Source organism: Vipera ursinii (genome assembly GCF_947247035.1).
Source record: "Vipera ursinii genome assembly, chromosome: Z".
Taxonomy (NCBI): Eukaryota; Metazoa; Chordata; class Lepidosauria; order Squamata; family Viperidae; genus Vipera; species Vipera ursinii.
Genome location: NC_139517.1, coordinates 28,522,832 through 28,550,014, shown reverse-complemented (window position 1 = coordinate 28,550,014; position 27,183 = coordinate 28,522,832). Strand labels below are relative to the sequence as shown.

Below are 27,183 nucleotides of genomic sequence, written 5' to 3'. Positions count from 1 at the left end.
CTCTGACCAGATGGCGGGGAGTAGAAGGACCTATATTGCTTGCAGAGGGTCACTTGACAATCCCCAACAGCCTATGTGTGCCTGTCCTCAACTGCGAAGGGACACAGGTCAGAAAACATCCTGCAGCCAAGAGGGCTCCACACACAGTTGCACTACTTGGGTGACCCTGAGGACACAGGAAAACCTCCAAATGGTTTCAACGATGCTCTAATGCAAGGGGGTCAAACTCGCCGTGTCACCTGACGTGTCGCGGCATATCACAACTTTTTTTTTCATCTGGCCCATGGCCAGCAGTTTGACACCCCTGCTCTAAAGGAATCCAAATGAACATCTGTCTGCAAGCAATATAAATCCCTCCGCTCCCCACCATCCAGCCAGAGCCGAAGAAGCCTCCCAGATGAGAAGCGAAACGCCCTCAAAAGAAACACAAGAAAGTCCAGTTGCCTCCTGAAAAAAAGCATCTTTGGGGCTTGCCATGTTTATTAATAATCTAATGAGAGTCATTTTTGCTTGCAAGAGTTACCTATCTGCTTGATTATCTTTTGCTGTTTAGCTAAATTCTTATTAAAACAAAAACACACCATTTGTGCACTGCCCTCTCTCTTCTTCTCCCTTTAGGTGATAATTCAATATTCTTGTCATTCTCTTCAGCATTATTGGCTTCTTCACTGCCTAGCACAGGGGTAGGCAACCTCGGCTCCTCCACGACTCATGGACCTCAACTCCCAGAACTCCCGAGCCAGCCATGCTGGCTCAGGAATTCTGGGAGCCGAAGTCCACGAGCCACAAAAGAGCCAAGGTTGCCCACCCCTGGCTCAGCAGGAAAGGTTCTCCCTGTGTTCACCAACAAAGGAGCCATTTAAGAACAAAACTGCTTTATTTATTATTAAGCCATTTTTAATGTGCTTTTCCATGACGACATGCAAGACTAAAAATACTCACCCATAAAATGAAAAATGCCATCAAATTAGTTCATGCGAAAACAATTCTTTTAAAGAAGAACGCGGGCAACCATTAAAACTTTGCCTTTAATCTCAAAACATTGGCGTTAAAAATATCTAAAATGCTTTAAGGGAGGCAGAAAAAAATAAATAAAGGGTTACTTCACAGTGGACAATACAGGTAGCCCTCAACTTACAACCCCCAAATTTATGTTTCTAAGAGAGAAATTTGTTAAGTGAGCTTTGCCCCATTTTACATTTGCCCCATTTTGGATAGCATTCTAGGAACAGGACAATATAATTACATGTGTTGGAAGCTGTCACACTATGTATTCTCTTCTTATCCAAGACATATTTTCCTAAAAATAGGGTGTAAAACTCAGGAATCGTCACACTGGAGCCTCTGTGATGTCAATTCCCATAAAAGAAAGTTCAGTAAGAAGTGTTCCAACGGTAATGGCAAGAATGGAAATACATCAAGCAAAATCTATGAATGGCACAACGCAATTTCATGAGACTGTGAGTTACAGTATTTGGAGTAGTTCTGCTAACAGAATAAATGACAAATGATCAGGAGTGGAACAAAACAGAAGGTGATATTTTTTTGAAGAGACAAAACTAATAAAGACCTGACCGGGCAGGGTGGGAGGAACGGACAGAATTTGTAAGAAAAAGATTGCATAGGTAATAAATAAGGATGTCAGTCATGGTTGACTTCTGTTAACTGAGAGGGTAGTCCTCAACTTACAACTTACAACTGAACCCAAACTTTCTGTTGTTAAGCAAGATAGTTGTTAAGTGAATTTTGTCCCATTTTATGACTTTCCTTGCCACATTTGCTAAGTGATTCACTGTGGTTCTTAAATTAGTAACATGGTTGTTAAGTCAATCTGGTTTCCCCATTGACTTTGCTGGTCAGAAGGTTACACTGCTACCGTCATAAATGTGAGTCGGTTGTCAAGCATCCAAATGTAAATCACGTGACCATGGGGATGCTGCAACGGTCATAAGTGTGAAAAATGGCCATAAGTCACTTTTTTTCCAGTGCCGTTATCAACTTTGAATGGTCACTAAATTTAGTGTTGTAATTTGTGGGTTATCTGTACCCATGAGCAGTAGAAGCTAAGATGTTGGGATAGGTTTGGGAAGCGTTAGGTACCCTTTTTCACAATTGGGGGTTATTCTGTGAACCCACACCCATTCCTCAGCAATTTCTCACAGCTTTCCCCAAATTGGCACCAGGAAATGACGTTTATTCAGTTCTCCGTCAACTCCGATCGGCATGATTTCTTAGATTCTTACCATCACAGACTTCTCGCTACCGAAATATTGCTTTCCTAAAAGAAAAAGAACATCAAAACTGCCTCCCTGATGGGCGGTTTCTTCAGACGTATGGAGAGAGAGAGAAAAAAATCCTCTCCGATTCAACTAGAAGAAGGCGTGTCCAGTTGAAGATTTCTGAATCAGGAAATCGAAACTAAATGTGTGACGGGGACTTTGTAACCTGTTTTTTTTTTTAAATCGCTCGACTGAACTAGAGATCCCGGCGTAGAGAAAGAGGTAGGTACACTGATCGGAGAGGGGGGCTCGGGGTTCGGGAAGACGCTCAAGCTATCTTGACAGCGATGATAAACGTGCCGACGTCTCCCGCAACTACGCTCCACCTTCCAGATCTGAAATCAAAATACCGTACGCGAGGCCCACCAAATAACAGTTCCTCTTAGTGGTATTTCCAAAATTTCCAGAGTAAACCCGACGTTTACTGCGAAGTAAATCCTACTCTGCCCACTTCCAGACGGGAAGCGGCGGAAGGTTGCCAAAAGGTTTGTGCAACTATTCCATCTTTTATTTAGAGAGAGTGGAGGTACGGATGAGACAGTTGATTGTTCAGATTTCCAAAAAATGTTGTGGATGAGAAAAGATTATTCCAGGAGGATCAGCGTCTTGTTTAGAAATAGGAGAGCAGCCTAAATTCGCTGCTGTTTTGAGCTTTTATCAAGCAACAATGTGTTGGGGCCTTGACCCTGCTGACAAGGAAATTCTGGAAGGTTCAGTCATCTGACAAGGAAATTCTGGAAGGTTCAGTCATCTGCACAGCTACAGATTGGGGAAGTAGTCGTGGATGGCAAGGGACTGCAAACAATAGAAGAGAATTGTATATCAGGGTTGAACTGTGGGGTCCTTGATGCTGTCTGAGTTTGGTGATTTTTTTTGCAGCCATTTCATTACCATAATAGGTAACATCAGTGCACATCTGTACACAGCCCTGATAATGTTACATAATAATAATAAGAAGAAGAAGAAGAAGAAGAAAAAGAAAAAGAAAAAGAAGAAGAAGAAGAAGAAGAAGAAGAAGAAGAAGAAGAAGAAGAAGAAGAAGAAGAAGAAGAAGAGGAGGAGGAAGAAGTAGTAGTTAGTAAGTAGTAGTACTTGGAAGGGACCTTGGAGGTCATCTCCAACTCCCTGCTCAGGCAGGAAACCCTATACCATTTCAGACAAATGGCTATCCAGTCTCTTCTTGAAAACTTCCAGTGTTGGAGCATTCACCGCTTCTGGAGGCAGGTTGTTCCACTGGTTAATTGTTCTAACTGTCAGGAAGTTTCTCCTTAGTTCTAGGTTGCTTCTCTCTTGATTAGTTTCCATCTGTTGCTTCTTGTCCTGCCTTAAGGTGCTTTGGAGAATAGCTTGACTCCCTCTTCTTTGTGGCAGTCCCTGAGATATTGGAACACTGCTATCATGTCCCCCCTCATCCTTCTCCTCATTAAACTAGACATACCCAATTCCAGCAACTGTTCCTTATATGTTTTAGCCTCCAGACCTCTAATCATCTTTGTTGCTCTTCTCTGTACTCTTTCTGGTGTCTCAACAACTTTTTTTCATCGTGGTAACCAACACTGGATGCAGTATTCCAAGTGTGGCCTTACCAAGGCATTGTAAAGTGGTATTAATACTTCACGTGATCTTGATTCTATCCCTGTTAATGCAGCCTAGCACTGTGTTGGCTTTTTTAGCAGCTGTAGCACACTGCTGGCTCATATTTAAGTGATTGTCCACTAGGACTCCAAGATCTCTCTCACAATTGCTACTCTTGGTAATGAAATATCTGTATGAAAACCACCAACCTCAGAGACCACCAAGGACCTTATGATAAGCAAAAGTTCTGTCCATGCGTGAAAAGCATTTTTTTCACATTTCCCCAGTGCATTGTGTTAATGTTCTGTTCTTTCCCCACAGATTTAAACTGACACCATATCTGTATATCTCCAATGGGAACTCAGAAACTTCTCATTGTGCCCTGGCTGATAGAGCAGTTGGATAGCCAGCGATATCCAGGTGTGTCTTGGCTCAACTCAGAAAAAACACTTTTCCGAGTGCCATGGAAGCATCTCTCACGGCAGAACAGTAACCCAAAGGATTTTCAGATCTTTGAGGTAAGCTACTGGGGTTTTCTTCCCCTGTTGGATGTGTGTCACATTCTGTGTGAAAGAGACGATTGTTCTTGTCAGAAAAATTCCCTACATCAAAGTTGGATCTCTCTTTAACAAGAATCCCACCTGCCACTTCTTGTCCTCATTTTGGTGCTTTGGAGAATAAGTCAACCCCCTCTTCTCTGTGACATCTCTTCAAAGTATTGGGAGATAGTTATCATTATCCCTCCTAATCCTTTTCTTCCATAGGCTAGACTTACTTAACTCTTTCAATTGTTCATTATTTGATTTCTCCTAAGTCTTTATCATCCTTGTTGCTATTCTCTACACACTTCTTAGGGTATCAACAGGTTTTTTGTATCATGGTGACCATAACTAGATGCAGTATTCCATATGTGGCCCACTATTGCTGGATAAAACAGTACTGTCACTTCTCTTGATCTTGATGCTATTACTTTATGGATGCAGCCTAGGACTGCTTTGACTTTTTTGGCAGCTGTAAGCAAATTGTTGCCTCATAAGGTGAGTTGGGCTCAAGGAAAGTGAGTCAAGGTCACCCAGCTGACTCTCATGGCTAAGGCAAAATTTGAATTCATGGTCTCCTGCTTTCTAGCCTGGTTCCTTAACCACTAGACCAAACTGTCTTTCTTCAATTGTTGATGGCAAGTCCATTTTTTTCTGATGGGTCTCTGAATTATTCAGCCTCTGTATTATGAGCTCATGGTGGTGGTGGGCTTTGAGTCGGTCTGTACTCCTACTGGTTACATGGACAGATATGTCAGTTCTATAAGGTAGACTAGATCAGGAGTCCCAGGTCTGAGAAAAAATGACTGGCCCAGACTCACCCAGCTAGTTCCATTCTTAAGGACAGAGCAGTACTCAGGTTTTCCTGGTCTTAGCCCTTTAACCAGTAGATGAAATTGATAAGTCTCTGGGGCCCCTTGGTAGTTGTTGCTGTGTCCTTAAAGTATTCTTTCCAATATCGGGCCCTTGAGATGCATTGGACTCCCATAATTCCTTAGCCAAAATGGGCAAGAGGAGAAGTAGTTTAGTACCTATGATACCATGCTTAGAGGATATAAAGGAGAAAATGTTGCATTGTGAGGTGCACATCTGAGCCACCCATGCCTTTTATTGTGATAGAAAGAAAAAATAATTTGAGCTATGACTGGAGAAAAATAAAATCAATTAAATTTAAGTTTCATTATGCTTTTGTCTTGTTTACAAGAGATGCTCTTGACTTCCAAAAGATTACAGTTGCAAGAAAAAGTATGTGAACCCTTTGGGATTACGTGGAGTTTTGCATGAATTGGCCATAAAATGCGCTCTAAACATCATGTAAGTCGCAACAATAGAAAAACACAGTCTTCTTAAAATAATACTACACAAACATTAGCTGTTGTCATGTTTTAATTGAAGATAAGATGGAAACATTCACAGTGCAGGGTGGAAAAAGTATGTGAACCCCTAGCCTATAATGACTTCTCCAAGAGCTAATTGGAGCCAGGAGTGAGCCAATCTTGACTCCAACCAGTATGATGATATTGGATGTGTTGCTGACAGCCATCCTGCCCTTTAAAAAAACACCTGTTTTGGGTTTACTGGTCTCAAGAAGCACTGTCTGATGTGAACCATGCCTTGCAGAAAAGAGCTCTCAGAAGACCTACAATCAAGAATTGTTGACTTGCATGAAGCTGGAAAGTGTTACAAAAGTATCTCCAAAAGCCTTGATGTTCATGTGTCCACGGTAAGACAGACTGTCTACAAATGGAGAAAGTTTAGCACTGTTGCTACTCTCCCTAGGCGTGGTCGTCCTGTAAAAATGACTGCAAGAGCACAGCGCATAATGCTTAATGAGGTAAGGAAGAATCCTAGAGTGGCAGCTAAAGACCTACAGAAATCTCTGGCACATGCTAACATTTTGTTGACACATCTACAATAAGGAAAACATTAAACAAGAATGGAGTACATGGGAGGACACCACGGAGGAAGCCATTGCTGTCCAAAAAAAATATTGCAGCACGTTTGAAGTTTGCAAAGGAGCACCTGGATGTTCCACAGCACTACTTGTATTATATATGTAAGAGTTGTTAATGTTTAATAAGTTAAAACAGTTGTATTATCGTGAGGTAAACACCATGACAGCCGAACACGCGGGAGTTTTGACAGCTGTCAAAACCACCACAGCGAAGGTGCAGGCGCAGCCAGTTGACAGCTCTCCGCTGTCAACACAAGCACGGAACCACGCATGCGCTCCAGCCACGCGGACGAAGGAGCTGTCAAACACAGCCTACAGCGGATTGGCTCCTGAATCCCGGTGGGAGAAGAACGGCCGCTGATTGGCCCAGCCGGCCGGCAGCCAGCTATAAAAGAGCTAAAGCCTAACACCTTTTTGTCCGATTCTGAATAAACCTGTTGGAGTTAAGCCTGCTGTCTCAGAGTGGTCTGTCAGCCACTTCACTGGCAACGAAGGTGGGATTCGCTTCGCCAAGCTGAAGTCACTGCCAGGGAAGAGAGTTCCTGGCCACCCCGAGCGAGTCACGGCTGAGTCACTCGGAAGTTATAACTTCCACGGCGGAGCGGATAACCGGACCGGGACAGCGTCAGAGAATTTAACACCCGTCACCCGGAGCGATGGGAGTCGCACCTGGGGCAGGTCGAGGGGCTCCTCTTGGTCAGTAAAATTACTGACGATCGGGCAAAAGCGGCAGCTCTCCTGTACATAAGCGGGCCGCCGGTCTATGACGTCGCCGTAGGGCTGTTCAGCCCGATACCGATCGCGGAGGTGCCATACGCTGAGCTCACCGAAAGACTTAACAAGCATTTTATGCCGGCCCGTTCAGAGCTGTATTGGCAAGTGCAATTCGCACATCGATGCCAGCGGCCGGATGAATCTGCGAACGACTTCATCGCAGGAGTCCAGCACGCCGTGCGAAGCTGCCAATTTCCAGACTTAGAAGATCGGATTCGGGATCAAATCGTCATAGGGCTGAGAGATGAACGTCTTCAAAAGAAGATCATCGCCAAGCCCGACATGAATCTAGCGGAGGTTTCCCGGGAGGTATTGGCATACGAAGACAGCCATCGGGGAGACCACACATGACCAACCAACGAACATCACGGAACCGTACATCAGGACGAAACAACCCTCAGCGATGACGACGGAACCATAGACCTGACCGATGTAGATGCCATCCAACGGCGGATGGAAAAGCTACAAACCTGCCGAAGCGACCACAGCGACAAACAAAAAGCACGGAGCTACATTCCCCCACGAAGCTACCCCAGGGAACCACGGGTCACCTGTGCCAGCTGCGGGGGCAACCATGCCCGAGCGAGCTGCCGTTTCCGCAACGCAAAGTGCCACAACTGCGGGAAAACCGGGCACATCAAAATAGTTTGCCGGAGCCGACCCCGCGACAACCTGCACGAATTGGAGGCCACCCCCCCCAGGTACGAGACCTTACCGAGCCTATAGGGAAAAACCCCCGGGGAGTTTAGTGAAGGCGGTAGACAGGGACAAGAGAGCCCATGGGGTCCACCATCTAAGCCCCAAGGTTAAAATTAAAGCTAAACTCCAAGGGGTCTCCTGCAACATGGAGGTCGACTCCGGGTCGGCAGTGTCTCTAATTTCCCTAAAAACTTACAAGAAAATTTGCCAACGCAACAACAAGGAAATTCCCTTAGAGCCCCCCCCCCAGATACAATTGGCAGATTATCAAAAATCCCCCATTCTGCTTAAGGGGAAAGCCCGAGTGTAGGTAGAATTAAAAAAATTCCAAGGGCCCCTAGATGTGTTGGTAACACAAGGGGAACGCACCAATCTAATCGGGCTTAACTGGTTTAGCCCCTTAGGCATTGCCATCATGGGGGTCAATGCTGTACAGGCCGCAAGCCTCGAAGCTGTCTGCAAACAATATGCAGACGTCTTCGACGGCTCTCTGGGAAAATATACAGGCCCACCCGTCTCCTTAAACTTAAACCCCACTGTACAACCAGTCAGGATCAGGGCCAGGAGGGTCCTATTCGCCCTCAAAAAGAAAATTGAGGACGAACTGGAACGCCTCGTGGAACTAGGGGTTTTAGAACCTACCGAAGGTGGAAATACTGGCAAAATATACTGTGGACAGATGAAACCAAAATTGAGTTGTTTGGGAAAAACACACAACACTATGTGTGGAGAAAAAAAGGCACAGCACACCAACATCAAAACCTCATCCCCACTATAAAACATGGCGGAGGGAGCATCATGGTTTGGGGCTGCTTTGCTGCCTCAGGGCCTGGACGGATTGTTGTCATTGATGGGAAAATGAATTCCAGAGTTTATCAGGACATTTTGCAGGAAAACGTACGACCATCTGTCTGCCAACTGAAGCTCCGCAGAGGATGGGTGATGCAACAGGACAATGACCCAAAACATACAAGTAATTCAACAAAACAGTGGCTTCAACAGAACAGAATACGCCTTCTGGAGTGGCCCAGTCAGAGTCCTGACCTCAACCCGATTGAAATGCTGTGGCATGACCTTAAGAGAGCGATTCACACCAGACATCCCAACAATATTGCTACACTGAAACAGTTTCTTAAGATGCCAAGATGGTCCAAAATTACTCCAGATCGTTGTGCAGGTCTGATCTGCAGCTACAGGAAATGTTTGGTTGAGGTTATTGCTGCCAAAGGAGGGTCAACCAGTTATTAAGTCCAAAGGTTCACATACTTTTTCCACCCTGCACTGTGAATTTTTCCATCTTATCTTCAATTAAAACATGACAACAGCTAATGTTTGTGTAGTATTATTTTAAGCAGACTGTGTTTTTCTATTGTTGTGACTTACATGACGTTTAGAGCGCATTTTATGGCCAATTCATGCAAAACTCCACGTAATCCCAAAGGGTTCACATACTTTTTCTTGAAACTGTAAGTGTTCATTTGCTAGAGCAGTTTTTCTCAGTCACAGGAATATGCTGGCTGAGGAATTCTGGGAGTTTAAAAGTACACATCTGTATGGGCATGCAATGCAAGCACAATAGGAGCAGAACTTCTATCACTATGCTATGCTTGTCATCTTGCAAATTTTGAGATCCCCAAGGGCAAATAAATGACAATATGTGTCATCATGAGTAGTAATAGCAATAGCACTTAGACTTATATGCTATTTCACAGTACTTCACAGCCCTATCTACGTGGTTTACAGAGTCAGCATATAACAATCTGGGTCATCATTTTACTGACCTCAGAAGGATGGAAGGCTGAGTCAACCTTGAGCCAGTCAGACTTGAACTCCTGGGATTTGGCATAGTCAGCCTGTAATACTGCATTCTAATCGCTGCGCCACCATGATATAATCAGCACTTTCTGCACATTGGTGTCATGGCTCATTGATACCATGGTGGCTTCTACTAGTCACCTGCGTCCGTTTGTCAGCCCCACTTAGACCTGAACAAGAAATCAATTTCACAGGAAGGCTAAAACTACTTTTATTGAAACTGGCTATAACAGACTCTTACAAGTCTGATTGTGTTGTACTTCTACTACTTATGGTTCAGTGAATTAGGGAGGTGTTTGTCTGAGCTGCTTCCTAATATTATCTGCTTCTTGTGAACTTGATCTTATCTCCATGAAGGCCTTTTGCCTTGTTCTCTACGCCTCTAGATATCTGTCTAGGCATTTGAATACTGAGCCATATGTTTTAGCCACTTTCAGAGGACAATCCCTGAAAATGGCTAAAATAGAAAATAGTGGTTTTTTCATCAAAAACTACAAAGATTATTATGGTCTGTTAAAAATTAAGAAACTCACTGCTGCATAAACTTTCCGAGATCCTATGACTTGGTTTGCCCAGCATGCTAAGCCATAAACCATGCCTTATAAACTGTAGTGGCTGGGTTCACAAAATGAATTAAGTCAAGACAGAAGCAAATCAGATTTTGGTGTATTGGATGAATTTAGTCATATGCTAGTTTGATGAGGAGCATGGAGAAGCCAGGCATGGCAATTGCAGAATATACTGTGGTGGTTTTACCTACCTGATACCTTTCTGCCTAGGATTGGGCCATTGCTAGACACCTTTACAACCCAGAATCGGATCCTCGGACCCCTTCAGATTGGAAGAGGAACTTCCGCGCTGCTCTGAACCGAAAAGATGGTATTGAGATGGTGGAGGATAATAGTACTGACTCTGAAGATCCTCACAAAGTCTATAAAATCAGCCTTAATATTGCCAGTAAGGAATTAACTTCAGAAAGCTTGGCAGCTACTGAAAACAGTGTAATTTAAAGAAGGGAGAATTGTGGATCAGAGTGAAAGAATATTTGTTTGTTATTTTCTTATATAGACTTAAATAATCCAACAGAGAAGATCAGTGATGCCCCGTTGATTCCAGCTGAAAGTAGAAGGTCACGGGGAGCAAGTTCATCGTTTAGTCAGGTCAGTTCTTCTCTATCTCACCCGATAGTCAGATTCCCTTCCTTTGCTGGGGTTTTCCAAACACTCAGTATAGCATGTTGTCCCCTGGCAGAATGAAGTTGTAGTATCTTCTTATATCTTTAAAGATGTTTCTCTCGTTTTCAGCAGCTTTTCAAAAGCCTTTCTCTGTGTTTTGTGTGCTTAACACTAGGTGGCAGTGCTTATTGATGTATTCTACATTTCTTTCCTGGAAAAAAGTTCCCAACATAGCTTACATGCCTTCATTTGAATGGTCAAAGGAAAATGGAAAAAAAAAGAACTTGGGAGTTGGATATCCCTCTGAATGGAGAAGAGAGGGCAAGAGACCAGATCAGGCGTCTCTGATTCATGGCTGGTGGGTGGCATGTGATCCTGGAGAGCCAGTAATGCAGCCTCATAAGATTATAAACTTTTCACATTATGTGCATTTATATGTATTAACTATATATATTTTACACACAGCCCATGACAATTCCTTTCCATTCAGTGTAGCTCAGGTAAGCCAATAGGTTGAACATGCCAAGACTAGATGCTTTTTCTTATCTTTCATCCTGTTCTACAGGGTGAAACACAGGAGAATGTGCTGAGTTCTTTGGATTGTTCCAATTCTAATAATGGTGAGTGATAGGAATCAAAAGGATGATATTATTTATTTTCATGATGGTCAACAAAATAAGTGCAGATATCATTTGTAAGGATTGCAGAATACAACCTTTAATAAAACAAAAATGAAATCTGAGATTCTCCTTCATTGATTTCAATACAATCTAAAAAGTTAATACAGTTTTTTTAAAAAAAATATAAAAGCCAAGTGGAACATTTAGACAGAGACCTGACCACATTTTGAAATGCCTGTAAAAGAAATATAGAACATCTGTTGGGGCATATATATAAAATAGTCACTGAAATGTAATTCAGAAACAGAATAAGTTAAACGTTGTACCTCTGTTTAAAAGCATGAAGAATCTAAATTAAAAGGCAAAAATGGGAACATCAATGGAAGACAAATTTACTTAGAAAATTAGTACAAGATGTTTTCTTGGTATTTTACTCCTAAGGTGATAGCTAAAATAAATAATATTAAGGGTAAAAAAAGTTAAAAATTTAATAACCAGGTTGGAGAATTCTTCCATATTTGAAAGTAGTCATAAAGCTCAGCAATTTTGGCAGATTATTCACCAAAAATGAAACAAATTTTAAATACTGACTTTTATTTCTCACCAGTATATATAAGCTTTGCATTCCTAGAAAAAATACTGGATTGACTTTAGTAAATTTTATATTTTTCACTGGAACATATTGGAAATGTCACAGTTCCTTCTTCGATGGACAGACAGTCCAAAGGTTTTTAAGTGTATGCATTAATGTCAAAATAACTTCATATTTAATGCATGACATTAAATTAACATGACATGAATTATAATTTTGCAAATAGATTTCTGCTATATTGTATCCAGCATTTGGGATTCTATTAACATAAGATTTCAAAGCTCTAAAAGCTCCGAAATGGTATAGGGTTTCCTGCCTGAGCAGGCGGTTGGACTAGATGACCTCCAAGGTCCCTTCCAACTACTACTACTACTACTACTTATTATTATTATTATTATTATTATTATTATTATTATTATTATTATTATTATTTATTGTTATTATAATTTTCAGACTGCTTCAGATTAGCCCTTGACTTACAATCATTTGTTTAGTAACCATTCAAAGTTTCAGAAAAATGACTTATGACCATTTTTCACACTTATGACTGTTGCAGCATCCCCAGGGTCACCTGATTAAAATTTGGGAGTTTGGCAACTGGCTCATATTTATAACGGTCGCAGTGTCCCTGCATCATGTGATCACCTTTTGTGACCTCCTAACCAGCCAAGTCAATGGGGAAACCATTGACAACCTTGCTATTAACTTAACAATTATGATGAGACAGGTTGTAAAATGGGGCAAAACTCACTTAACAACCATCTCCCTTAGCAACAGATATTTTGGACTCAATTGTGATCATAAGTCGAGGACCCTCTATAGTTAGAAATCATTATTTTGACTAGTGATCCTTATATTGGCTGTTTTTCTTAATTGCTGACATGATTTTAATTGTAATTTTAAAGTGTAATGTAAAATCATCTTTATATACTGTACCAATGAAATATTAGTAGATTAACAAATCTTTGTTTTTCCTTAGCATGTTGTAAATTCTTATCTAATATTTAAAATTTGTACAGCTCAATTTTTTGTTTTTCTCCATTTTTAGTCTTGTTCTTAAATGTCTTTAAAATAAAATGTTAGAGATCAAAACATTGGTGGCTATTTGAGGAATAAATGGTCAAAGGTGGGGGAGGGAAGAGATGAGGTTATTTTGTATTTTGAAAAAGTCCAAATTGTTCCTTGTTTCGGCATTAAGTTTTTGTTATGTCTCTTTGTCTTCTACAATACTTCACTTTTGGCCCTAGGAGAAGACTGTCTAATGTGGTATCAAACTCTATCTCCGTCCCAATTGGATCCAGTTAGTTCTATATCACCAATGGCTCTATTGAAACAAACCGACGGAACCAATGAATTTGGTAAGCTTTCTTAATCTAGGGAAAATTCTTGGTTGTCTTGTGGTCAAAGAACTTCCATTCACACAGAGCAGCAACCTAAAGCCAAATGAACCATACTGTTTCATAGACAATAAACTCAGTCATGAGCTTTGAAAACTATATTTATGCTTTAATGTGAACCAAGACTTTATCATCTAAACATCATGTGCCAATCTACGGTAGATATTGTAGAAAGAAAATAATAATATAGAATAGAAAGAATTCCTTTTTTAAAAGTTCCCCCTAACCCCTCAGTACAGTTATGGTCTCTAAATAAAGAGATGTTTTGACTGTACTCCTCATTCCTACTCTTCTGAACTCACTACACAATAAAAAGTAATAATGGTTGGATGCATAAGTCTTCACTTTCACATAATGTAAAGAGTTTTTGTTTTCTAAATTACTGAGTAACAAGAATGACATTTGGAAGAAGGACAAGAATAGGTTTAAGAATTGAAATGTTCTGAATGAGCATTGTTAGAAGATGAAGATCTAGTACACTGTAGTACAGATAGGCCTCGACTTACAACAGTTCATTTAGTGACTGAAATATGTTACTTATGATCATTTTTCACACTTACGACCGTTGCAAAATACCCATGGTCACCAATCAGAATTTGGACGCTTAGCCACTGACTCATATTTATGATTGTCCCAGGGTGATGTGGTCAACTTTTGTGACCTTCTGACAAGCAAAGTCAATGGGGAAGCCAGATTCACTTAATAACTGTTACTAATTTAACAAGTGCTGTGGTTCACTTAACAACTATAGCAAGAAAGGTTGATAAATGGGGCAAAATTCAATTAACAAATGTCTCACTTAGCAACAGAAATTTTGGGCTCAATTGTGGCTGTAAGTCGAGGGCCACCTGTACAATGGTGCAGAGAAATTCTATGAAAAAACAATAGCAATTGTCCAACTTGCTTTCTACCTTTTGGCTAAATTACAGTGGGGTTTTTTTCCTTCTAAAAATGTTCAGAAGAATGAGATGGATCTATTAGAAGAAGTAAGAGTTCAGCTTTATTTTAATTGAATATTTTTTAAAGGTTTTCTTTTAAATCTAAGCCTTTATAATGGAATGGAATAGAATCTTTTTTAAATAAGTTCCATTCCAGATACCAAATTCTGCCCATGATGGAGCAGAAAAACTTTCAAGCTTCAATTCCACTAGATCAAAATCTGCTTGTTCTCTCAAGATTTGAATCCTAGACCCATTAAATCAGAAGGATCCTAGCAGCATTTTTCTGACCAAAATATATTAAAAAGTGTAACCTGTCAAAAACTGCAGTTCACTTCATGAAATGCCTATTGTGGAGAAACTGATACAGAATTTATATTAATACAAGACCTTAGATAATGGGGCAGTGGGGGAGATAACTGCCCAAATAACGATGTGGAAATAGTTGTTTTTCCACTTCCATATCTCCACATTTTAGTTGCTTAAATGAATATAGTTATAAACCCACCAGTTTTAGTTTTGTAATCTATATATTTTTTGTTCCATATGTAAAGTTCCATATTCAGGAATAGCGGCAGAAAATATACTTTGCTATGAAAACCCACCTTCATCCAATTTAGAACTGCATCCACCCATTGCCATGATGTCACCATTGGAACAACTGATAACAAATCCATTTGGTAAGTTTCTGAATCTAGAGGAAATAATAAGTCCTCCTGCAGGATAGTAGTGAAAAACCTGGTAAGAGAATCTTGGCATCTTAAGAAACTGGAAAACCTGTGGCCCTATAGATGTAGCTGAATCAGCGTAGCCAGTACTGAAGAGTGCTGGAAGTTGTAATTCAGAGTCACAGATTCCTTGGCACTAATGTACAGTATTAGTAGTAGTTTACAGTAGTAAAAAGGGATGTGGTGGCTCAGTGGGTTAGGACGCTGAGCTTGTCGATCAGAAGGTCGGCAGTTTGGCGGGTCGAATCCCGAGTGCCGCGTAACAGAGTGAGCGCCTGTTACTCGTCCCAGCTTCTGCCAACCTAGCAGCTCGAAAGCATGTAAAAATGCAAGTAGAAAAATAGGGACCACTACGGTGGGAAGGTAACAGCGTTCCGTGCGCCTTTGGCATCTAGTCATGCCGACCACATGACCACGGAGACGTCCTTGGACAAGCGCTGGCTCTTCAGCTTTGAAACGGAGATGAGCACCGGCCCCTAGAGTTGGAAACAACTAGCATGCATGTGCGGGGGAACCTTTACCTTTTTACAGTAGTAAAAGTTTTTTTTGTGTGTGAACTAATTAAAAAGTACTGTCTCTACTCTGAGAATTTGGATTTCCTTCTTTTTAGAAACAGATTTTGAGGTTCAGACTTTTTATCGGGGTCGTCAGGTTTTACATAAATTGATCAGTAAAGTGAATTCACGAGGCCTATGCTTTGTGCCTCCTGGTGTCTCTGGCAATTATCCTGATTTGGAAGATGTGTCATTGCCTGACCCCACCACTTTGAGCGATAAACTGCAAGCAAAATACACTCTTCGCCTTCTCAAAGGAGTGGCTCCAGGTGTGCATCTCCGTATCATGGAAAACCAACTGTGTGGCATGCGCAAAGGTGTTTGCCATGTCTGGTGGAGCCAATCTGAAATTCCGGGAGATGGGATACTGCATGGAAATCTACTGAAGGAACAGTTTGTTCCCATCTTCAATATGCAGGTTTTCATATCAGGTATGCTAAGATGGTTTTTAACCCAACTCCTAAGAATGCTTGTTCAGATGTATGTTAATTCTACTTAAGCTAAAATAACCACTAAACAAGGCTTCATTGAGCTTTTGCTACTAAACGAGAGCCTGCTGTGCACCCATTAATATATATAATATGTAATATAATATATGCAGCTTGTTCTCGGGTGGTTTGTGTGGTTGTTAAGAGTATATAATCCATGTTGCTCAGATAGCAATCCAAGATTGAGATTGCAAGTGGTATGGCAGGTTAGGACAGGTCACTTCTGATCTTCTGCTACCAGACAGGGAAATCAGCTTAGAAGAAAAACATTCTGCCTAAATAATAGAATACAAGGAAGCATCTTCTCTATTCAAAAAACCATGGATCAAATGAACATTTGGTCACTTTGATTCTTGTCCAATAAAAAAGAGGAAAGTGCATCATGAAAAAACTTGGTTTTGGGAATGAAGGAGAGGATTCTTGACTCTTAGGATCCTCTTTGAAGACTCAGTATTGATGCTTATAGAGCCAAGCTATGAGTTTCATCCAGTATTCATGCAGTACTTGCTTTTTGGTGTTTTTTAAATCTTTTTTTTAATTTGAGTTGCCAGAAATTGAGTCAGGCAGCCTTCTGCAAGTATTTCATACAGATGCCACCACTGAGCTGTATACAGTTGTTAGAAGGCCCCCAAATCTGCTTCAGGTTTCCCTCCCTCTTTTGAAAAGTATACGTTTTCCAGTGCGATCCATCCCAAACTTTCAGAAAACTGAATTTAAAATCACGACAGACAATCCTTGCCTTAGAATCATTCATTTAGCGACCAAAGTTACAATGGCACTGAAAAAAGTGACTTATCAGTCTTTGCAGTTACAACTTATCCCCACAGTCATGTAATCAAAATCCAGGAGCTTGGCAACTGGAATGAATTTACAACAGTTGCAGTTGGCTTCCAGCAAGCAAAGTCAATGGGGGGAGCTTAATGGCCATTTAAGAACTGCAGTCATTTGCTTAACAACCATGGCAAAAGAGGTCATAAAATTGGGTGCAATTCACTTATTAACCATCTTACTTAATAACAGAAATTCTGTTCTCTGTTGTGGTCATAAGTCGAGGACTATCTTTACTGGATCCTTTTAAGCAAAGGTAAGGATAGAAAAGCATGTGAAATTATTGGCCATATATTTCCTTATCTTTTTCTAAACTTTCAGGCCCCGATTATCATTATCTGCTTCTTTTGAAAGCAGAAGGTCCCTAACTTCATTTGTAGCTGAGATTCCATCCATATGTTGGGATAACAGCTTCCATCTGTTTTAAGTATTAGGTATGCTATGAGATATTGTTGAAATGAAAGGTTCACAGCTTCCCCATCCCTGTCCTAATAAAACAACGAAGACTATGAATGTTGGATTGGAAACCACTGTTTTTGTTATTAATATTTTCTATAAATAGAAGTCTTTTGCATCTAAGAATCCCATTCTTTTAGCAAAAATGTGCCAGGTGCAGAACCCAAGGACGGAGTTCATACAACTTTTTAAAACATTAAACCCAGGTTAACAAAACACAGTGTAAACTGTAATGCTCTGAGAAATAAAAACCTCATGTTGATTCATCCCATATCTATATTCTACAAACTGTAAACATTCTTTTAATGTAATTATACTATCTGTACAAGCTCCCTTCGTCCAGTGCACTCCCACAGGGAGGGTCTTCTCAGGGTACCGCCGGTAAGAGATTGCCGGCGGACAACACCCAGGGATAGGGCCTTCTCAGTGGGGGTGCCTGCTCTTTGGAACCAGCTGCCAGTGGAGCTGAGGACTGCCCCCGACCTCCGTTCATTCCGTCGGGACCTGAAGACCTGGCTCTTCAAGCTCTCTGGCCCAGGCTGAGAATTTTAATTTTAATTTTAACTGGGGTTTTATTTGTTCAGGGACGGATATAATTTTTTTAACTGTTTTTAACTTTTGTATTTTTTGTTTTTAATCACCCTGTAAACCGCCCTGAGTCCTTCGGGAAAGGGCGGTATATAAATATAATAAAATAAATAAATAAAAATAAATGTGTGATTCTTGGCGATTCTATAGATCAGCGTTCTCCACATTTTTCAGTTTTGTATAGCTCTGATTCTCTGGCAGGTGCTGGCTTTGATGGGGTCTTGGCCAGTGTTTTGGTGGCCTTGTTTTCTTTTACCATTGACAACTCTAAGCATAACAGCCTTTTTCCAGTTAATTTGATTGCATGATATGGCCAAAATATGGAATTTTGTGATTTTCCCGTGAGATGTCTGGTTTTATACATTCCAGTACTTTCTTGTTTGTCACCTTTGCTTGTCCAAAGAATGTGCAGGAACCTTTTCTAACTCTTTTGTCTAGTTGTTTTCATGGTGCAATTTTTTAGGTAGACTAATCTGCATTCCGTTATCAAGCTAACGTCCTTGCTTTTCCATACTTGACTCACACTCACCATTGTTGTGTGACCCAGTGTGATTTGATGCTTTATTTCTGAGCTGCATTCCCTGCTTTGATAGACCTGCAACCCTATGGAAAGTGAATTCTTGTACATATTCAATCTCTTCACCGTCAATTGTTATTTTGAAATTTCCATTCCTCACAGTGGTCATAAGTTTGGTTTTTTTGATATTCAGGAAGAGTCTTGCTTTTATCTTTTTGATCAAATGTTTCAGGCTTTCTTTGATTCCTGAGGGTTGTGCCATCAACATATTGAAGATTATTGATGTTCCCCCAATCTTTACTCAAATTTTTGAGTAAAGTTTCAGCTTCTTCATGATCACTTTGGCATACAGGTTGAATAAGAAATCCAAAAGAATACAACCTTGTTGCGTTCCATTCTCTACCTTAAAACAATCAGAATTTCCATACAGTGGCTTTCTGAATTGGGAACAGTGACTGCACCAACTTGGCCAGATGTGTTGTCACTTGCAGGTCTTTTAGGGCTCTCCACAGCTTGCTGCGATCAATACAATTGAAGACTTTCTTATAGTCAATAAAGCAGATATAAATGATCTTTTGATAGCTTAAGATTTTCCCATGATCCACTGTAGATTTGCAATATGGTCACAAGTGCCACAATTCTTTTTGAAACCAGCTTAAACATCTGGAAATTCTTTTTTGATGGAGCTAAATGTTGTACATTTTAATGAAGTTAATGTGTTATGTGAGAATAGGCTTTCTCATTTTCTCCCTCTTTCTATGCACACAAGATATGCAACCGGCTACGTTTGTGCATAACATTTCAACTATGATTCACATAATGGAGAGCCATTATGATTGGTTAGGGGACATAATCAGGGTATCTACATCTGACTTACAATGTGTCCCTGTTCTTGCCATGCTTTTTCTAAATCTATGGCCCATAGTTTGACTATCTATGGGAAGCCATAGGTTTTCATTAAGTTAAAACTTGCAAAATGGCCATTATAGTGGTATACTTATGGTATATTATTGGTGGTACTTACAACTATAACGGAGCCCAAAATTTCTGTTGTGAAGCAAGGCAGTTTAGCTCCATTTTACAATCTATTTTGCCCCAGTTGTTAGGTGAATCACCTATTGTTAAGTGAATCGTGCAATCATTAAACAAATCTGACTTCCCCTATTGACTTTGCCTCTTAAATCTTCATTCTCCAGTACCTTTACTTCTAATATGGCATTCTTTTGAGTCAGGTCTTCCACTTTTTCATCCAGATCTTGCACACATTCAGCCACACTATGCACTGAAGACAAAATGTCTACCTTCATCGCACTGAACTTCTCTTCCATCCTCTCTTCTATTCTCTCCTCCAATTTCTCCAATTTCTCCTCGATCTTTGCTAATTTATCACCCATTGATTCCAAAATTACCTGGGCATGTTTTTCAAGAGCATCTTGTAAATCCTTTGATGTCAATGCAGCAGGAGGAAGCAATGCTTGCAATGATGTCTGTTGCACCGGAGAAGTTCCAGCACTCCGAAGAGTTTTTGGGGGAGGTTTGCATGTTAAAAGCCGGCTGGTAAGATTACAAATGGAATCACACAATCCCAGGACAATGCATAAATACGTCCCAGTTGCTAGGCATCCACACTGATCATGTGATCAAAATGGTCTTATGTATCAAAAATCACCATAAGCTGTTACTTCAATTGGTCACTAAACGAACGGTTGTAAATTGAGGAGTACCTGTGTATTGATTCTAAATTTTGGGGATTTCACTGCTCCCTTTTTGTTAAACTTGAGGCATCCTTGGTAGTAGGATGCCTCACCATGTGCATTCACCATGTGCACTCACTAACTGGAGAGCGGATATTATATTTTTCTGTGGTGAAGTAACCAAATACAAGGGGAAAAAATCCCACCTTCTCTTCTCTTTCTTCCCTCAGAATTGATTGGGTACATTGAAGGAAGCAATGGTTGTCCTAATTACACTCGGTGGTTATGCTTTGGGGAAGAGTGGCCTGATTCCAATAGTGTCTGGAAGAAAAAACTGATCATGGTAAAAGTAAGTTCTTATCCAAAAGTTTGTTAAATGTATATATATGTACATTTTTCCCAGTATGCTTTTCTTATTCTCCTTGTCTTGCGAGGAAATATTTTTTTAATGTACAGCTATAAAATAAATTGGACACATAAACCCAAAATGATGTAGCCTAAACCACATTTTCTACAATTTAATTAAAAAGACTTCAATTTTAAGAGCTATGAAATGTTCTGCACTGGGAATTGCATTTAGAATGTCCACCTTGGCAAAACAACTAATACACTTTTTAGCTAAAATTTAACTATTAATGATTTAATTATTGTGATTGTTGTTTGCTGGTTTGAGCACTTGATAAATTGAAAGGACACAGACTGAATAAATAAAATGCATGCAATTGAAATTTATTTGGAGGCATGCTTTTTATTTATTTATTTATTTATTTATTTATTTATTTATTTATTTACATTTATATACCGCCCTTTCCCGAAGGACTCAGGGCGGTTTACAGGGTGACTAAAAACAAAAATACAAAAGTTAAAAACAAATTTAAAAAAATTATATCCGTCCCTGAATAAATAAACCCCAGTTAAAATTAAAATTAAAATTCTCAGCCTGGGCCAGAGAGCTCGAAGAGCCAGGTCTTCAGGTCCCGGCAGAATGAACGGAGGTCGGGGGCAGTCCTAAGCTCCACTATTTAATAATTTGATGCTGCCGGCATCAAATGCCCTTCGCCCAGTGCGCTCCCACAGGGAGGGTCTGCTCAGGGTCCCGCCGGTAAGAGACTGCCGGCGGGCGACACCCAGGGATAGGGCCTTCTCGGTGGGAGCGCCTGCCCTCTGGAACCAGCTGCCGGTGGAGCTGAGAACTGCCCCCGACCTTCGATCATTCCGCCGGGGCCTGAAGACCTGGCTCTTTGAGCTCTCGGGCCCAGACTGAGGAGGAATTTTTAATTTGGGGTTCTTTTTAATTGACTACAGGGTTAATTTAATATTTTTTAATTTGGTTCTTAATTTTTGTATTTTGGATTTTTTAATTTCCTGTAAACCGCCCTGAGTCCTCAGGGAATAGGGCGGTATATAAATATAACTAAATAAATAAATAAATAAATAAATAAGCAAAAGTACCACTTCAGTATTTTGGTGGGCTTTTGTTTGTTTTTGCCAAAATCAGCTCCACAGTGAAAATGAGGTTTGTCTTTTCTATCTATCTGTGACTCAGGTGAGATACAGATTGAGGAAGTATTAACTATTTCTGTATTTACCATAAACAAGTTGACCTTTTTCTCCCAAGTGCACAATACATAGTTTAGCTTTGAACTGGGGTTGCACTTGATCAAAAGGGCACGTGATTATCCCTTTAGAATTACAAGTTACTCCGTGGGAAGGAAAAACTTTTTCTGTATGTGGCTATTTACTGCTTGCTATCAATTGATTCAATAATCCGATTCACACATTGTAATTATATATCAGTGTTGATTCTTAGCAGCCACACAGATTTTCTTCACATGTCTCAGAAACTTGAGATTATTTTTTTTACCCATAACCTAAGAAATACAGAATGGCTTGATTTATACAACACAGTAAACATTAGTATGTAGTGTATATAAGCCCCAAAATTCCTTTTCTATTCTGCCCTTAATATTCATAATAGATTTGTTAGGTTGGAAGAAGCAAGTGTAACTTTTTCTCAGCTTTGAGCAAAACTGTGAAAGGGAAAGGATTCTCCTTGTAGGGATAAATGAAAGCAAGTCTCAGAAAAGCTTGTTGTTTTCCAAGTGTTCCGAAAACAGTCCTGTTCTTCTGCTAATGAAGAAGCCTTTTCTTTAAATCTCTCCTCCCTCTCATGTTATTCATTCCTACATTCTGACTGGGGCTTTAATTCTTCCCATCTTTCTAAGGAAATCCAAAAGTAAACAATTGTTGCAGTGCAGTGATTTAAGGTGGGAAGTAAAAAGGATGGTGACCCAGTGGCCTTCTGAATGTTGACAATATCTCACATCCTTGAACATTAGCTGTGTTGGTTGGGATTGAAGCAAGTTGAAAAACAATCTAGCAAGCCAAAGTTATAGAAGCTAGACTTGCTTTTAGAGTAGCTAGATTCAGACATATTAAAGTAGAATATATTTCTAATTTGTGGCTTAATTTGCCATCCAAATCCAACAATTCTAACCTATAGTTTACTGGTTACCATAGGATATATACCTTGTTAGTATGCCAAGGGTTTGATATTTAATATTTTTTTCCTGCCACATTCAAATTTAGAATCCAAATTTTTTACATTCACAGAAAACAATGTAATGTTTCTGAAACAATGCCATTGGGGAATCTCTGAAGGGCTTACCCAAAGGTTGGAGGACCACATATGGTGTATTACTAAACAGAATATTGTATGACACTGACTCCTTTTGATTCATTCAACAAGCCATGTTCAGTGTGTGCACATCAAGATGATATTTCACCCTGAAAGTTTCTACAATTGTAGATTACAGAAATGACCACCTACATTAGAGATGATTTACTAGAGATGAACAAAATTTACTTAATGGGATTGTAAATAGTTTTGCTCTCTTTCTCTCTTCCTCTTTCTCCTCCCTTCTCCCACCTCCATACCTAGGTAGTTCCCAAGGTTTTAGAAACTCTTTGTGAACTAGGCAAAAGTTATGGGGCATCATCATTAAAAGATAATGAACCAGACTTAAGGATTTCAGATTCTCTACAACAACAACATCTTCTGGAGCAGCTGCGAAAGTGGGAAGAAAAGATGGATACAGTTTAGAAATAGCTACACGGTTCTGTACTGCATGTTGCATTCTTCTATTCTACAGCAGAATGACATTTTGTCCTTCCTGTGAAAAGGTGAACACCAAGAACTGAAATGTAGCCTGGAATTCTATTGGACTTTTTGAGTTAAATTGTTTCCCTTCTCCTGCCAGTCTTCTGTTTTGGGGCCTACATATTGTCTAAATGTTTAAAAGTTTGTTTTTTGTGTATTTAGTCTAATTAAACATTGCTTCATATTATCTTCATCTGCTGATTTCCTCCTTTTCTTGCTGAGATACAGACAATAGGTTTAATATTACACAAATCGCATTTTCCATCAGATTTAAATAATCTAGACCTGTGAAACTTCAATAGCTTTTTTACTGTTTTGTCTATTTTATACAATTTTTTTATTGCCAGCAGTTTGGCAAAGACTTAGTGGCTTACTTGCTGGAATTTTGTTAAACTAGTATTGCAGGTATACAGGTTTAGTTCCACTATTATTTGTTTCCTTATCAAATCTTACCAAAAGTGAGTCTTTAATCCTGTTGCTACTCTTGCAATTTGCTTCTCGACTTGATATTACTTTTTTGTCATCTCAATTGGAAAGTGTGTATTACAATCCATGATTGCTGGATGTCATAGTCCAATGTATTTGGAGGGTCTGGCACACTATTACCCACCTGTTCTAATTAACTGTTTCCTGTACAGTGTATTCCTATGCTTGGAATTTTCTTTTTGCTTTTTTCTAAAATGTACTTATTTATGATTAAATTTATTTGTTGCCCATGTTACTGTGGGGCTGCTCTGGGTGGCTTACAAACCGATCATAAATTATTTTTTAAAAATGTTAATATAACAATAGTAAAACAATGAAGTGCAGCAATATGAGTTAAAAGATGGGCAGGAAGGGAGCAGGATGCAGTGGGAGGGGGGAGGAAATTGAGTCAGCTGTTAGTCCAGTAGCCACCTGCAATGTGGAACTCCCACATTTCAGGTTTTCACTGAAAGACAGGACGACTGTCTTTCTCAATTCAAACCAAGTTAATATTGTTATTTCAAAGTATAATTATTCTATTTTTTTCCAATGGAGTGCTTATTTTGATATGGCACTCTCTGATTGTGTTTAATTTCATCTCTCGGAATACCTAGCCTAGGGACCCATGGCATTTATAGATTATGGTAAAGCTGATAAAGCTGAGAACTGCAATAAAGTCCTTTCTGGGTGGCTCTTAATTCTGCATTTGCACATGAAACTAAGCCTAGAATCCTAGCTTAATCTGTGACTGAGGAACAGTCACTCCACTTGGCACATTACTAAGCAAGGAAGAAAACATGTTATGCACAAAATCAAAAATATGGTTGAATGCACCTTAACAGGCCAGAATTTGTAAGTTAATCACAGGAGTGGATAAAATTATCTTAAAGCATCTGAGCTTGTTTAGCTTAGCTTAGCATATCTACAATCAGAGATTCACATAACACAAAGCAATCTACGAGCTATGTGAAATGAAGAATGGATAGATGCATGTACCAGTAGGTTATACATATGCATTGTTGTTAAAAACTGACTGCTGATAAGTCTCTGCAGTTTTCTTGGAAGGATTTCAGAAATAGTTACTTACCATTTTCTCCTTGAGTTCAGAATGACTGGCCCAAAGGTCACTCAATTGGGTGTAATAAGGATTAGGACTCACAGGCTCCTGGTTTCTAGACCAGGACTCTAATCTCTACAGCAGTCTGACTCTAAAATTTATTGCACAATAAATATATTTAATGATAAATTAAATAGATTGGAGGGAAAGACTATTCTCTACCTAGCTTCAACTTCTAACTCATCATGATTTTAAAGACAGAAGCAAGAGTTGCTAAAGCAGTAGAAACAGTAAGAAAATATGGGGACGGCAGTTCTATTAGACAAAGCAATAACTGAAACATACCTCAACCCTGGTGATTTAAATAATCTATTTTACAGACATAAATTCCAAACATTATACACTCTGGGATAAAGCTTTTATTTCATCCATTCCAGTCTTCTGCCAGGATGGATTCTGCAAAATAATCCGGATGATAATAAATCTGGGTAGAAAACACTTACCTGGACCACAAATGTGTATGCTTCTTCTGTGTTCACTTCCCACCTTTTATTTTTCTGTTCTAAAAAATCCTAAACATTCTTGCCATTTCTTACAAGTGCTGCAAATCTCTGATCCAAATTGGTAAAGCAACATGATTGTTTATGTTCAAATATCCAATTCCTCTTCAAATTCTCTCTTTTCCCAGCAGTTTCACATGGTATTTCTTCCAGTAGTCCTCTTCCGAAAGTCAGGCCTTATGCCATTTCAGTTAGTCTCCCTGCCTGCCCTAACACACAAAAACACCCAAGCAAGAATGTATGTTCTTTAAACAGAGAAAGAGCAGCATTCATTATTCAGAAACTTTTTTCCACCAGTTGTGAATATAGACGCATAAGCTTATCACACAGCAACCACCTTGAAGATGGATACAAGAAATTACCCAATTCTCCATCTCAAGATCTGACTCTCCTTTTCAGAAAATATCTGTTGTGATCTTGACTATCCTTACTATTTTCTTCTGACTCTCCTTTTCAGAAAATATTTGTTGTGATCTTGACTATCCTTACTATGTTCTTATCTACTTGGGCTAAATCTTGCAATTTGTCAGCATGTTTCCCCACATTCTTAACCCACTTTTACAAGTCCTCAGGCATCCTTATCAGATGACTGTTTACCCTAATTCCTGTAGATATATTTCTTTGGTATGTAAATACATAATACTACAAATAAAAGTGGCTTTATAGGCCATTAGGTTGAATCCTATTCAAAATGGGACCTTCAGAAATAAAGCAAATCCAAAATGATTATTCAGAGTCCAATAATCTCCAACAATCAGACCCAGATACCGTGATAATCTCACCAATTTTCTGGTTGAACTGCCCTTACCTTTGAGAATTTTGTCCTGTTTGCCTACTCTATCACAGATCTAGTTGTGCACTGCAGTCATTACCCTTTTCATTTGTGAAGTTATCTTTCACCCTTTTATTGGTCTCGTTTTTCTTTCTGTTCACAATTTGAGTTTCTTTCTTCTGAACTACTTCTATTTTCAGACAAGCATAGGCTTTGGACTACACTAAGCGTACACAGGATTTTGCTATGGAGAACTTAAGTGCCTCTAGCAGGATATTTCCATGAACAACTAAGAGTGCAAATCTGAGTACTATTTAAAACTAAAAACCTGGATTACTAATGCCTTACCCGTATCACCCACAAGATGGCATTTACTTACCCTCAAAATACATACAAATCATTTTAATGAACCAACTGGGAAAGGGGTGTTATTCTCAATGTTTTGTTAAATGAGTATATCATTACAATTATTTGCGTGATTTTACCTCAAACTGATGGAGACAAATAGCATAATTATTGTGCAAATAATGTGAACTGCTGCAGATATTATAAAATTATAATCAAATTAATGTAAATCTTACTGTCATCCAGGCAATTTTGGGTGCCCTGGACTTAATCTGTTGTTTTGGGTTGACGTCTCAACAGAAATCTAATCTGTCTCTATAAATGGTAAAATGGAGATCTATGTTGAGGTTTCACTGTATGTCTGTGCCAAATTGTTTAAATTAAAATCCCTCAGAAACCCACTCTATTGTCATGTAACACTACATGAGATTTTTGGCACTTTTAAGCCTAAGAAAAATTGAAGTTTGAAATTTTACATGAAATAGCATGGTGGCACTTAAAGCTTTAAAAGCATGCCAAGTCCTTCTTTGCAACCTGCAAAGAGGTTAGTGTCTACTCAGTAGCCATCAAACAGGCATAATTTGAAGAGAAAAAAACACACTCATAATGATAAT

The 27,183-nt window shown here is 39.6% G+C and overlaps 1 protein-coding gene across 6 annotated transcripts; it reads left to right on the top strand.

Moving 5' to 3' along the window:
• Positions 1 to 2,381: 2,381 nt before the first annotated feature.
• On the top strand, positions 2,382 to 23,561 carry IRF3 (interferon regulatory factor 3). Of its 6 annotated transcripts, none has more exons than XM_083377913.1 (10): positions 2,382 to 2,501; positions 4,176 to 4,372; positions 10,415 to 10,592; positions 10,704 to 10,795; positions 11,376 to 11,430; positions 13,273 to 13,380; positions 14,912 to 15,037; positions 15,696 to 16,070; positions 20,441 to 20,559; positions 23,152 to 23,561. In XM_083377913.1, the coding sequence occupies exons 2-10, from the start codon at positions 4,208 to 4,210 to the stop codon at positions 23,311 to 23,313; spliced, it is 1,380 nt and encodes a 459-aa protein (XP_083234039.1). In that variant the 5' UTR covers positions 2,382 to 2,501; positions 4,176 to 4,207; the 3' UTR covers positions 23,314 to 23,561. The 6 variants fall into 6 exon arrangements, with proteins under 6 accessions (XP_083234039.1, XP_083234036.1, XP_083234041.1 ...); XM_083377910.1 differs by having other exon boundaries at positions 13,270 to 13,380; XM_083377912.1 differs by lacking the exon at positions 2,382 to 2,501 and adding an exon at positions 2,595 to 2,764 and having other exon boundaries at positions 13,270 to 13,380.
• Positions 23,562 to 27,183: the final 3,622 nt, after the last annotated feature.

What these genes read in the sequence shown, in the direction of transcription:
- IRF3 (XM_083377910.1), top strand. Translation starts at nt 4,208, where the DNA reads ATGGGAACTCAGAAACTTCTCATTGTGCCCTGGCTGATAGAGCAGTTG. An exon ending in AATCAGCCTTAATATTGCCA is followed by an intron (nt 10,593 to 10,703) that starts GTAAGGAATTAA and finishes TTTCTTATATAG; the next exon opens with ACTTAAATAATCCAACAGAG. An exon ending in ACTGATAACAAATCCATTTG is followed by an intron (nt 15,038 to 15,695) that starts GTAAGTTTCTGA and finishes CCTTCTTTTTAG; the next exon opens with AAACAGATTTTGAGGTTCAG.